Source organism: Medicago sativa, chromosome 4 (assembly GCF_051527215.1).
Source record: "Medicago sativa cultivar Bolivia chromosome 4, Bolivia_mono, whole genome shotgun sequence".
NCBI classification, from domain to species: Eukaryota; Viridiplantae; Streptophyta; class Magnoliopsida; order Fabales; family Fabaceae; genus Medicago; species Medicago sativa.
Genome location: NC_140752.1, coordinates 27031122 through 27045136, shown reverse-complemented (window position 1 = coordinate 27045136; position 14015 = coordinate 27031122). Strand labels below are relative to the sequence as shown.

General features: G+C 29.7%; 2 protein-coding genes and 1 long non-coding RNA gene across 12 annotated transcripts; all 3 read right to left on the bottom strand.

The window, feature by feature from the left end:
• Positions 1-1614: 1614 nt before the first annotated feature.
• LOC146927388 (uncharacterized) lies at positions 1615-2458 on the bottom strand. The gene is made up of 2 exons (XR_015008196.1): positions 2102-2458; positions 1615-2023 (listed from the first exon to the last, which is right to left on the bottom strand). It is a non-coding gene; the product is annotated as an uncharacterized LOC146927388 (long non-coding RNA).
• Positions 2459-5571: 3113 nt separating this feature from the next.
• On the bottom strand, positions 5572-10147 carry LOC146927387 (malate synthase, glyoxysomal-like). 9 transcript variants are annotated; one of them, XR_015005659.1, is made up of 8 exons: positions 10080-10147; positions 9855-9906; positions 9280-9610; positions 8747-8800; positions 8596-8659; positions 8330-8450; positions 7954-8050; positions 5572-7550 (listed from the first exon to the last, which is right to left on the bottom strand). XR_015005659.1 is itself a non-coding variant. In XM_085700667.1 (7 exons), exons 3-6 carry the CDS (start codon positions 9565-9567, stop codon positions 8386-8388), a joined length of 471 nt encoding a protein of 156 aa, XP_085556793.1. In that variant the 5' UTR covers positions 9568-9610; positions 9855-9906; positions 10080-10147; the 3' UTR covers positions 5572-8050; positions 8380-8385. The 9 variants fall into 9 exon arrangements, 4 of the variants coding, with proteins under 4 accessions (XP_085556793.1, XP_085556791.1, XP_085556790.1 ...); XR_015005658.1 differs by having other exon boundaries at positions 5572-7863; positions 8380-8450; XR_015005656.1 differs by having other exon boundaries at positions 5572-7863; positions 7954-8450.
• Positions 10148-10449: 302 nt separating this feature from the next.
• On the bottom strand, positions 10450-12035 carry LOC146927386 (uncharacterized). 2 transcript variants are annotated; one of them, XR_015008195.1, is made up of 4 exons: positions 11775-12035; positions 10940-11064; positions 10638-10811; positions 10450-10488 (listed from the first exon to the last, which is right to left on the bottom strand). XR_015008195.1 is itself a non-coding variant. In XM_085708148.1 (4 exons), exons 1-4 carry the CDS (start codon positions 11855-11857, stop codon positions 10468-10470), a joined length of 327 nt encoding a protein of 108 aa, XP_085564274.1. In that variant the 5' UTR covers positions 11858-12034; the 3' UTR covers positions 10450-10467. The 2 variants fall into 2 exon arrangements, 1 of the variants encoding a protein (XP_085564274.1); XM_085708148.1 differs by having other exon boundaries at positions 10638-10735; positions 11775-12034.
• Between the last annotated feature and the right edge of the window lie 1980 nt (positions 12036-14015).

Genomic DNA, 14015 nt, shown 5'->3' with positions numbered 1-14015 from the left:
TGATTATGTTATCTAAAAAATTTATTACACTAAAGTAAAAAAAAAAAAAACATAATTTCACAAGTTCATTTTTCAAATTTAATCTATTGACTATGATACAAATACAATTATCAATCAAATACAAATTACTGTCAAGAAAAAAAAATCAAATACAAAAATTAATTTTAAGCACAAAACTATTAATTTTAAGCACAAAACTGATTTTCATAAAATAAAATAAAAACACTATTTTTTTATACAAATACAATTATCAATCAAATACAAATTACTGTCAAGAAAAAAAAATCAAATACAAAAATTAATTTTAAGCACAAAACTATTAATTTTAAGCACAAAACTGATTTTCATAAAATAAAATAAAAACACTATTTTTTTTTTACAGAATCTATTAATCACAACAATATTTACAAGCAAGTGTATTTTTTTATTGTTAAAAATGAGATTGTATATAATTTTAAGTATAATTTTGCAATATATCATTAAGCTAAAATTTTGAAAAATATAGTTGAAACGTTAAATTTTAAGTTGAAAATGTAAATTTCAATGTTTTATAAAAAAAAAAAAATGTGAATTATAGTGACAATCCATAATGTTAATCTAATCCAATTGGCATAACCCATTTTGGAATCAAACTAAATTTTTACAAAAATCTTGAGAAGGAAGATGAAAGCAGAGACGAAAACTTATAGAAAAGTGATGGGTTTGGCTAAGTTACATTGATTGGTGGAATGTGGAATTGGAAATCATCACTTCCCACGTTGCACTTGTTGGGATCTTCTCCTTTTTCTTTGTTCTTTATCTCTCTGTTTGTTTTGTTATTTGGATTTGGAATTATGTGTGTTACACACTTTATAGTTTATTATACACAAGTTACTCTCTTTTGTTTCACAAATTGTTATCATCATATTCATTCATACGTACATACATACGTATGTACCCGCTTACAATTTCTATATACTTTGTTTCTAAATAAAAAAATGGGTTGGATCCATGGGTCAGGTTATTTTACCATTTTGTTTGGCCCAATCCATTTAAAAGGAAAAAAAAAGAATGCCAAGTCAGCATTCCGTTTGGTGAGTGGATGAAAATTGACAGCATGGACTAATTATGGTAACGGAGAAAAACATTTGAAATTTTAAAAACATTTAATGAAATGTAGGGATTATTATTCTTAAGGGGCGCAAAATGTAGGAACTAAAAACATATTTAACCCTTGAATTTAATATAAAAAAATGAGAAGTGGAACAGTATCACAATTGTGTGCAAGGCGTGGTGGTAGGGCATATCAGATATTCGGGTAATGTTGTTAGTTCAATTGTGAGTAGGAAAATTGAAGTATTTTTTTATTTTCCCTTTATTTTCCCTCACATAGGAAAATTGAAGTATTCCCTCACATAGGAAAATTGAAGTATTTTTTCATTTTTTTTAAATATAGCATGTGATTGTTTCTTGTCAAAAAAAAAACGGTCAAGTGTTGACCCGACTGATTGAAGTATTTTTTCATTTTTTTTTTAAACTAGTTACAAACCCGTGCTTCGCACGGGGTGTATTGCTTTTTTTCGGATAATTTTGTTGGCAATCACATTTGTTAACGCTTAAAAGTGAACCATAACATATCAAATCTTAGATAGATCTACCATAAAAAGATTCCAAAACAGAAGTTATACAACATAGATTCTAAAATAGTTATGTTTGATGGATTACAAAGTTAAATTTCCAAATTGGCCCCATCATCTTCAATCCCAAAAGTAATATTCTAGATTAATCCCTAATTAAGTTTAAAGATGTGACATTTTTCAAATGGGCTAGTAAGATCGAACTTAAAATGAATTTTGTCTCTAGCTTTCATCCGGTTGGTCATGCAGTAATATCTCCAGCCCATTCCAATTGTAGTATGAACATGATTGTTCGTGAATTTTGTCATAATGTTGAAGTGTGATATCAGTCCATCATCTCCGCATAATACAATCAAGTTATCAGTTAAATTTTGCCTTATATAATTAGCGAGGTTTGCTGGTAATATCTGGGGAAAAAATTAAGTTAAATTAAAGATAGTGTTAAAGGACAAAATTATAAGAAAAAGGTTATGTGAAATACAAACCAATTCATCTTCTTTGTGACTATTTGGAGGTAAGGTAAATTCGAAGAGGATTGTTTTAGATGTATCTGTACTACGACTGTGGAAAGATGGAATTGGAGTTGAAATATCTATGAGGTTGTAAGTCTGAAGCTTGAAAATGTGATTTCCATAATAAGAAGATAGAATCACCTCGACGTTATCTGGAATGTTATAGAATTCTTTGAATTCTGTCATACCCTTGGTTATTAGGGGATTGAGTAAATTTTTGTTGAATTGTAATATATGGAGATCGCCATCTTCATTCCACACACCCCATTTATCTCCTAAGAGATTAAAAAATTTAGCTATGAAATGAGGTTCCAATTCTGCATAATGCTGCAAGGATAAGAGTCATAATAATGAATTTTTTAGTGAATAATAATTGAATGATTATATGAGTATTATGTAATAAATCTGAAAAGAGAGTTGAACAATTTGGACAAATCCTAGCGGAGTAGATTGAAAATTTTCCTTGAGTTGTTCCATAACCATGTTTGAAAACTTGGTTAGAAAATATGATTAAAATCTTTTATTTATATGAAAAAGGAAGTGTGAGGTACGATATTTAAAAGTATACCAATTGTTGAGTTGCATGCATTTTTAATCTTGGATGTGTGAGTACGTGTAACTTGCATGTATAGATTCATACATTTGTTATTGCCACAATTCTTAGCTTCACACCTGTGATCAAGATGGCTGTTTTTTTGTAAACATGCATTTATGTTTTTGCAGGTGTTTTCATACAATGACAATGTAGTTTGCATGTATAAATTGATTGCATATATGTAATCAGTTAAAAATTATTAGCTAAAATTATTAATCAAATACAATACTACTAATATGTTTTCATATAAATCATTAGTGGACAATGCATACACCTATATTTTGTTTTCACGTTTTCTTTCAAATAGAAATTATCAAGTAATATAGAAGCATATATTATATCAATTAAAGACTCATGGTGAATTTTAAACAATAGAAGCTGAAATTAGCATTATAGCTTTGCAGAATTTGTTGGATAAAAGTATACCAATAATTATAGTAATATTATTTTTTATATAATTGTGTGGAATAAGGATTATTTTCATTAAATTGTTGCACTAATCAGTCAGAATTGCATGTGTTTTTAACTTTGTATATGTAAGCACGTGTAACTTGCATGTATAGATTTATGCACCAGTCATTGCTACAATTTGTAGCTTTACACTGGTGGCTCTTTTTTTCTAAGCATATACACCCTCCGGTCACAAATATAAGCAAAAATCCATATTTTAGATTCATTCAATAAATGATGTAGGTTGTCTACAATAAAGACCACATACATCATTTATTGAATGAATCTAAAACATGGATTTTTGCTTATATTTGTGACCGGAGGGTGTACTTGTGTTGCTACATGTGTCTTCTTCCTTTCATTTTTTTGTGTGCATGTTTTGATGTTAATAAAAAAATAAAAATTAATGGAAAAGAAGGTTGTGATAAATATTTTTAATGTTTATGAAATATTCTTTAGTTTGCTCACTTTTTTTGAAAAATTTAACTATTTTTTCGTCAAAGCTCATTCCATTTAATTTTATACATTAAAAAAATAATAGTTTTTTTTATTTGTTTATTTAACTGCAAAAAAAAAATTATACGAAGATATGTATAAGAATGTCTCTATTTAAAGGCATTTGATTCAAGTGTAATAGATATCTATTAAGTGATATCGAAATAACATTGAGATGGAATTCATTATGTGGACTTATAAGTTAACTCAAGGGTGCATCAATGGAACAACTGTTTTGGTAATTTTTAGTTAAGAAAGGAGATAAAAATATTTGGGATCTTTAAATGACAGCGTGAATAAAAATATTTGTGAGATTGTGATGATTAAACGATATTGAAATTAAATATATAAGTGATAAAAAGATAATAAAATTTCATTGAAAAAAGATCAAATTAAATGGAACCTCCTTAAAAAATTAAATGGAACGGTTAAAAAAAAATAAAGTTAAATGGAAGAAAAAAAATATTGAAATATAATATTAAAAAATAAAGAAAAGGTTCCCAGCGTGAGTTGAAAAGAGCTGCTTGTGAAATAAATTGTCGAGAAGTAGTTTTTTAAAGTAACATTCAACAACTTCTGGTCAAAGCTCATTCCATTCAATTTTATGCGTTCAAAAAAAGTACTTTTTTTAGTAAGTACTTAATTGATATTGTGTTTGGCCTAACTTCTCCTTAAAAATGTACAGAAGTTTGAAAAAAGTCGGGTCAAACGATAAATTAATCTCCCACAACGACAATGTAGAAGCAACTGAATTTGGGAGAAAAAATTTAAAAATAGTTAAAAATATAAAAATTGGAAAATAATTAAAAGTTATTAAAAATATAAAAATCAGAAAATAATTAAAAAAAATTGGTTAGGGGCAAAAATGGAAATTCATAGGCCAACCTTAAAAAAAAAAAAACACTCTCCAATTAGTAATTTACCAAACACTTCGCGAGGTTGATGAGCAGGATAATAGGATTGAAAGAGATCAAACTTATATAAAAGGTTGACCCGTGTGCCGCACAGGTCTTATGAGCTAGAATAATTTGATAAACAATAAAACGAAATATGTTGAAATGGAATTTAAAAAATCAGAATTAAAAGGAGGTCGAGTAAATTACTATTTACAAATCAACACATGTTAAATAAAGATTCTATCTATCCCCGTGAGCATAGCTCAGTTGGTAGGGATATCGCATATTATATGCAGGGGCCAGGGTTCGAACCCCGGACACCCACTTCTCCACAATTAAATTGTGTGAGTTCTAGCCACTGGGCTACTTGACCAAAAAAAAAAAAAATAAAGATTCTATCTCTAACGGTGTAATCCAATTGTTAAAGAGTTGAGGCATTAAATGAGTTTAAGAAGGAGGTCGATAGTTTAGTCCCTCTTAATCACATTTGACTTGATAGGATTAACATTTTTTTTTTTTGACAAACTTAATAGGATTAACATGAAGTATCACAACTCAAATATATTTTCTCTTCCCAACTATTATATAAAACAGAGTAAAAGTGGATGTCATTATTAAAAGTTAAGAACCAAGATATTTAAATCAACATAATATACCAACATAATATTTGCACCAAAAAAAAAAAAATCAACATAATATAAGTCATATATATTTCTTTTATGTAATAACTTTAAATTTGAATCATATAGGTGCATAATTGCAAATCCTTCATTCATTCTAATCTAAAACCAGTAAAAGATTTAGAGTTGAATTTTGTTTATCATTTGTCAAGGACACTGCCAAATATACATCGAAACAAAGCATGCTACATAAATTCACTAATAAATTGGAACTGAATAGGACATTTGAGTAACTAAATCCAGAAAAAGTTGCAAATACAAATTTGGATCCAAAACAATGACTGATATATCAACACTTACATAATTCTGATAAAATATGACAGACCATAAAGGAAATAAGATGAAATAATATGAAACTGATAAAATACAACAAATCATTAGATAGCCGAAATGATTCCATTAAAGACAGGAAATAATAAGTGATATTGCCAAATCATGCTCCATAATCACTTTGAATCTTCAATCTTGATACATGGCATTTAAGGACTCTTAGCAGTGGATGCATCGCTTCCATCATGTTCAACAACAGTCACCGGATGCAAACTTTCGGCAGATCTTTTCCTCACTAATTTACTTCTAGGAGTCTGTCATGAATCAATCCTTATTGTTTGAATCACCTCCTTCAATAGTCTCCTAAATAATCATCTTATACACAGTATAGTGAATTATTATTTTTAACAAACTTAGGATATCAAAGAAACTGGAGTAAAAAACGTATATATTTATATATCAGTGCGTTAGTGTCAACCAATTGACTCAAATCATTGACACAATTAGCTTCCTTTTCATTAAAAGTTATCTTTTAGAAAAATGAAAGAGTTCTACAAAGAAAATAACAACCTTATAGCTTTATAGAATAAAACAAAAAATATAAATATTGAGTAGAAAAATGAAAGAGTTCTACAAAGACATTAATAACTTTATAGCTTTATAGAAAGAGTTCTACAGACACTTTTCGAAAACAAAATTTATAAAAAAGCCTTATACCTTTTTTACAAACCTGACAAATGATTAGAAAGTCCAACAAATTTCAATAAAACGAAGGATAATTCATAAACATGAAGGGACATGAGTCTTTAATGCAAACTGTTCTAGTTGAATTAGTGAAAATATCTTAAACAATAATCTTAAGTAACAATGAAGTACATAAGCTACTTGTTAGGAATCAATACTGCCATGGAATCTTCAAGTGAAGCACATGCCACCATAACCACTAAATGAGCAAGCACATGTTGATTAGAACAATATCAATACTATTGTTTACACTGCCATTCTTTTGAATAAACATTGATCAACATTAAGAGCATGATAAATAACACCATGCCACAGCAAAATGAAAATAGACCTGCAGTTTTCTAGCAGAATAAAAAACTATTAAGTGTGCAAACTGTGAAAGTAAAACACAAACCATAAACTAAATAAGAAGCCGTATTCTTTATCTCTTTGTGAAGATTATGTGAAACTTGTTGTCAGATAGAATAGCACATCAAGTTAAAGGTAGATTGTGGCGTTAGATCGCGGCATCAATGGTGGAATGAATACTTCAATTATGTTTCTTCACAAATCATTAAAATTTCAAATTTCAAACCAAATTATATCAACAGCCATATTCTTTCTCTATTTCTTCAGATTGCTAAGAAAAAGCATTTTGTTAACATGTTCCTCGGGACATGCCATACCTATCATATTTCTTCATATTTGTATCTAATAAGCATAATCATTTTGTTACTGTTTCAGTTTACCTTGTATAATCTGAGTTTTGAAAACTGAAGTTCTTATATATAATATGAAGAGAATAAGGCTAATATAGAATGAAATTAAAGAACATAATGCATCAGATATAAGACACTTTAGTGAAAAAGAAATTCCATAAATTCATCATCATAAATCCATTATAATTGAAACCTTAGAAACATAAATCATCAAAACATGGCTGATGATAGGATCCAAAAAATAAAACAAAATTCAGATTATTAACTGTTGACACAACTAAATTAAAATCAACATCACACAGCAGATGAATTTAAACCAAAAAAAAATGGCATATATGCCATTGTTTTGAAACGAAAATTAGAAGAAGAAAAAAGTAAGAAAAACCGCAAACCACCGCCTTAAGCCAAATCAGCCATGACACTAAACCAAGGCAGCAGAACACAATAGACTCGAAAAAAACAAACTGATGCAGCAGACGATAGAAACACCGCACAACAGAAGCAAAACTGCATGAAATCGTGCTACAGCTGAGCGGAACTAAACCAGATTACTCCAAAGAAAAACTGAAGCGCGACAAAGGCTAGATGAACAACCTAAAAACAAAAATGCAAGAAGTATACCATTATTATGAGCAACTGCAGGTAATTGCCGCTGCATAAATTGTCACCGTGAGCTACCGCCAAAGTGAGCCAATGGAGAAAATCACCAATGCGTAAGCTATCACGGCGAACAATATGAATTTTAGCTTTTATAATAAGGGATAGTAGCAACATTAACCGAAAGGCCTATGGTACATCTTCACAACCTTGGAAGACTGCTATAATTAAAGATTGCTAGACCCATTACAACAAAACTTCTGACATGTAAATGGATGGAAAACTGACAATATAGTGTGGAAAATGTGATCTGCAAACAGGAAGGTAATTAACACGGTACATTGATCTCTTTCATCTTTCTAAGCTAAAGGGAAGCAAAGAGGAAAAATATAAAACCAACCTCATCAGCATCAGGGTCAGTTGGGTGATTGCATTCTTCAACAGTAAATTTTACCTGAATTTCATTTGCATTTTCTTCAGTTCATATCTTTTAGCTACTGCAAATTTCAAGCACCAAGATATAACCAAAACTACATACAAAATTGATAACTCACAATTAAATGGCAAGTAATGGTGTAATATTTCCTATATATAATCACCAAATTGGTTGAGAATCTTGAGATTGTTCTTTTATAACCTCAATTCATTAATACATCTACAATGGACATTACTACCTGTTTGTTTTCAGGTTCAGAAGTATCAAATGCATATATAACTCTAAAGAATTGATGACAAAACTGGTAATATAAAGTTTCACAACAAAAAATAAATTTAACCTTCTTATATATTGCTGACAAACAAAAGCAAAGGAAGAGATTAATTAAACCTTATACTACAATGCTGAGAACCTGAATATTTGACATGTTTGTTGACTTGTAGAAATGAATGAAACCAAACCTGTTCCAACATTTTGTTAGTCAAAGTCTAAGTTAATATCTCGTTTTTTGAAAGAAAAAAATTGAATATCAAAATTCGATTAAAGGTCAACCAAAATAAAAGAATTAAGAGAAGAAAAGATGTATCAATAAGGATAAAACATCACCCTTCCCATCAAAGACCTCCTCAGGAGCCAGCATCGCAGCATCTGAAACAGCCACAGAAGCAATCTACCCATGGAAAATATAATGCATTGTAAGTAACTAATAAGTGGAAGAAGTAGAAACAAAAATTTGAGAAAAAATAGAGCTTTTTACCTCTTCCATTGCTAGAGCAGGTACATTTGTTTGAAAGGACATGTCCTTTATAACCTGTCAAATTCAATTCAAGGCAAATACTACTCAACCAGAATTTAAACTCGGGACTACTACAGAGTCACAGTCGAGGGTATTAAAACTTGGAAGGAATGTAAGACTTATTTAAAAACAAAAAAACAATATACTTTCTATCAACTATTACATTTACAGCATACATTTAACAGACAAGAGTAACCTCATGTTTACAATTCTAGTGACATACTGAGAACTTCATCTTAAAATTATTGTAAACTCATTTGATGGTTCTGTTCTAGTGACATGCTGCAGAACATGCTGGCTCAATCATATTTGCTTACAAAGTTATTTAATCATATTTGCTTACTCAATCATATTTTTCCTTCTAAATTATTGTAAACTTATAATTCTTTGATATGCACCGGAAGTACAAAAAGAGTTTTATACATACATCTAATTAAATTCCATAAAAACATACGTTGCATAATCAAGCTCGTTAAATAACTTAAATTACATACCATTCCTCCCATTGCATGTACACCGCGCCTATGACATGTCCTAATGAGAAGATCTGAGTAGTTATTCATGAAGTGTTGACTCATGCCAACTTGGACAAGAACCGGTAGCAACCGATCTGGATGAGCACGGAAGGTCTTAACATAACTGAAAATGTAATCCCAACGGCCACAGTTGAGACCAACAGAGTGATCTCTGAGCTCATACAGAATTTCATTCATTTGAAACACTGCAGGAAGGATTTCAATCAGAACTGTGGCTCTTATGCTTCCTCTTTCAATGCCTGCCATCTTCTCTGCCTTCTCGAATACTCTGTTCCATATCTTAGCTTCCCTGTTAATCAAATCACATGGTTCTTGTATTAACAATGAAACATTAAACAAATATAACTATTAGACCAATTTCTGATTTTTTTTTTCCATGGCAAAAAGCTTGAAACGGAACTATACTATAGTCAACCAATTTAGCTTTGTTCCTGTTGTTTGAGTTTATGAGATGTTAATCGGTTTGTTTTGTTGTTCGGAAACTACTTATAAAAAATCCAGTTTTCATTTTGACTTCCATGTAGCACCTCTACCTCTTCCCTTTAGAGCAGCCCTTTTCCGTTCCGGTAGATTGGATTCATTGTCCTATGCAAATATAAGATGCAGCAGGTTACTTAATAATTGAGAATGTCAAAGGATATTTCACGACAAATTACAGTTCAATGCACACAAAATTGTCAGATTGTAGGAATCAAACTATAACTGAACCAAAGATCTTAATATACTTCATATTTGAAGGAACTTGCATTAATCCATACCGAACTGTCATCAATCTCTTCGACCGCATTTCCTTTGGCATCGTCACTTGAACCCATATTATCCCTATGGATGGAAGTTGCCATCGGCGTGTGCAAAAGGAAACCCAACTCATTAGTCTCAACAAAGAACAGAAAATACAAAGATAAAACACTCAAACTCAAGAACATGCAAATATGTTAACCCTATGATAAAAAAAAGTACAGAACTATAAAAAATAAGATGAAGAAATGATTTTAAAAATGAAGAACAAAGAAAATGGCCAAAAAAATAAGGAAGCTAGTGAGCAACAAAAAAGTCAGTAACAGTTCGGATAATATAGTACCTCGAGCAAGTTTTGAAATTGCAATGAATGACCAGGCAGGAGTAGCAACTTGCCTTCTTTAAGATTCAAAAAATGACATCCTGATTCTGGCATAGGTGATTTTCGGATTAGTTGATAAATAGAAACTCCCAAGGAGAAAATATCAACCTTGTCAAGATGGTCGTAATCCTCATTAAGGATTTCGTAGTTGATCAATAAAATTCCTTTAGCTATCTCCAAATAAAGTTACTATTACCTTAATTTCTTCATCTTTAGCTTGCAAACTGCTCTCTTTGGTTTCACAAGACTTCCTCAATTTAATGACCTCTCTTTGCAGCCTATCATACAAAAAACCTGACACCAAATCATTCACATCAACAATGGTTTTGATTTCTTCTGCTTCACTTTCAGCATTGAACTGGTTTAAACTCTGCAAAATTTCATGTCATGCTTGATTTTTCATGAACTTTTTCCTTCTAACAAAATATTGTACAAAACAAAACAACTTCATTTTGCATTTCAGTAATTCAAGTGAATTTAAAGAAAAAGCAATGATACCCTCCGGATGAGCCATTTTCTGCATAGCAGTTGGAGCAATCATGATTGGCATGGAAATTTTGAAGCCAAGGACAATAGTTGACATGTCTATCTTGCTCACATTGATAAGAATCCGCGGCCTAAACCTGTAATGTTTGCCAACCATATTTTTCAGCACATTAACATTTGTTCTTATTCTTAGAATCATAGGTGTACAAAACATCAAAGGAACATAATAAAGTAACATAATTTGGTAACTTAGATGCTGTAAAAATAAATTATATGAAATCTTACAAAATTCTCGAACAAAAGACCAACCAAGATCAACTTGTTCATATAATCTCCTAAAGGCCTGAAGTAAAAATAGAATTTCATACTGGAACAAAAACATAATCCACTGAACAGATTCATATATCACTGAGACTACAAATATGCCATCAATTTTTAAGTCATCAAGTAAACAATTCATGCATCACCAATTTTAGTCAATTTCACAAACACCTTATGTGCAATTTATACCAAGTGTGATTTCATCTCAAAAGAATCAATTTTTTCACAAGTTACATGTATAGAAACATCACAAACAAAAACATAATCACACCAAAAACAGAATCAACAACAAAAAAAACCCAGAATCACCAAACCACAAAAGCAAAAACAAAAATAAAACAGAAAACACACAAAAATCATTCAATTGAGACATGCATGGCATTAGATTCATGAAAAACTAAAGAAATCACTATTCTTATTACTCAATTTCATAAAACCCTAAAATTTCCTTTTCCCCCAAATGAAAACCTAACTCTAAATTCATCAAATCTCTACATGCATGAGGGAAAGGAAAAGGGAAACTCACCTTAAAATTGAACTTTGCCTTCTTCTCCAATTTCCCTTCTTCCACTTGGTTACCCACTGTTTCCTCTTCTTCTCTTTCTCCATCGGCTTTTTTTCCTTCTTCTCCTCTCCCTCCCTTCTATCGTCCTGTTTTTCTTTCTTTTTTCTTCTTCTCCTCTCCGTTCACGACGCTCCCGTTCCCCCTTTCTTCTCCCGTTCCCGTTTCCCTCTCCCTTTTCTTTTCTTTTGTTTTTTTTTCTTTTCACATATATAGGCAGGGGAGTCAAATTAATTAATTTATCAAAATACCCCCAATAAGGGCAAAACGGTAATCTGCACGGACATATATTTTCATATTTAGTTTAGTAGATATAGCATGTGCTTGTTTCTTGTCAAAAAAAAAAGTCAAGTGTTGACCCGGCTGGTTTGAGCAGACCTCCGAGTCATCGGTTTATGTTGGTTCTGGCCGAATTGTGCCGGTTCATAGCGGCTCAATGACATACCCGATCTGATATATGGACCGAACCGGCTTACCTCTAGTTCACGGTCGGATTGGTTCGACCGACCGGTCTGGTCTGAGTTTATTCGGGTAATGTTGTTAGTTCAATTCCCTCACATAGGAAAATTGAAGTATTTTTTTATTGGCTTGATAGCACTTTTGGCCCCCTATGTTTGCAAAAATTGCGATTAAGGCCCCGTATCTTTGAAAACTACAAAACCGCCCCTTATGTTTCGTTTTCGTTGCAGTTTTGGCCCCCATGGTCATTTTTGACCTGGTCCACGCTGACATGGCACCCACATCACTTATGTGAGGGGCCAAAATCGCAACTTTTGCAAACATAGGGGGCCAAAAGTGCTATTAAGCTTATTTTTTATTTTTTTTAATTCATTTTCTTTTTTTTCTATTTTTTTTTTGTTTTGAAAAAATTAAAAAAAAGAGGGAAAATTAATAAAAATTGAAAATAATGAAGAAAACTAAATTTTTTTAAAAAAATTAGAAAAATTAATAAGAACGAAAGCAAAAATCTGGAAAAAAAAATTCGCATAATATGTGTGTATATACATACCACATCATTAAATTATTTTAATAATAAAAAACATTAAAAACTGAAAATCTTTAAAAAATAACAAAAAATCAGATTATTTTTTAAAAAAAATAAAAGATTGATTTTTTAAATTTTAAAAATAACAAAAAATCAGATTATTTTTTTCGAAAAATAAAAGAAAAAAGCAGAAAAGACATTTAGATTTTTTTCGAAATTTAAAAAATTAGAAAAAAGTTCGGATTTTTTCGAAATTTAGAAGGTATTTAAAAATACTGGAATTTAATTTTCAAAATAAATAAAATGTTTAGATTTTTTTGCGAAATAAAAAAACTGGAAAATATTTAAAATTTTAAAAATTTGGATATATATTTTTTTTAAATCCAATTACAATCGAAAAGTTAAATTTTAAAAATCATATAATCTGAAGAAAAAAATTGATTTTAGTTTAATTAAAAATTTAGGAAAAAAATCTGAGAAGCTTGAATTACATAGGAATATTTTTGTAAAAAGAATTACTAATGCGAGTAAAATTTTATAAAGTGTCTTATTTAAGAGACATTAAAATTTAAATAGTGAGTACCTCAAGTTGCTCTTCCAATCTCTTTTGAACTAAAATTGATTTTTTTTTCTTCAGATTATATGATTTTCAAAATTTAATTTTCCTATTGTAATTGGATTTTAAAAAAATATATATCCAGATTTTTAAAATTTTAAATATTTTCCAGTTTTTTATTTCGCGAGAAAATCTAAATTTTTTATTTTGAAAATTAAATTCCATTATTTTTAAATATCTTCTAAATTTCTAAAAAAAATCCGAACTTTTTCTAATTTTTTAAATTTCGAAAAAAATAATCTTATTTTTGGTTATTTTTAAAATTTAAAAAAAATCAATCTTTTATTTTCTAAAAAAATAATCTGATTTTTTGTTATTTTTAAAAGATTTTCAGTTTTTAATATTTTTTTTATTATTAAAATGATTTAATGATGTGGTATGTATATACACACATGTCATGCGAAATTTTTTTTTTTTCAGATTTTTGTTTTCATTCTTATTAATTTTTCCAATTTTTTAAATTTTTTCAGTATTTTTTTCATTATTTTCAATTTTTATTAATTTTCCCTCTTTTTTTAATTTTTTCAAAACAAAAAAAAATGGAAAAAAAAGAAAATGAATTAAAAAAAATAAAAAATAGGCTTAATATTACTTTTGGCCCCCT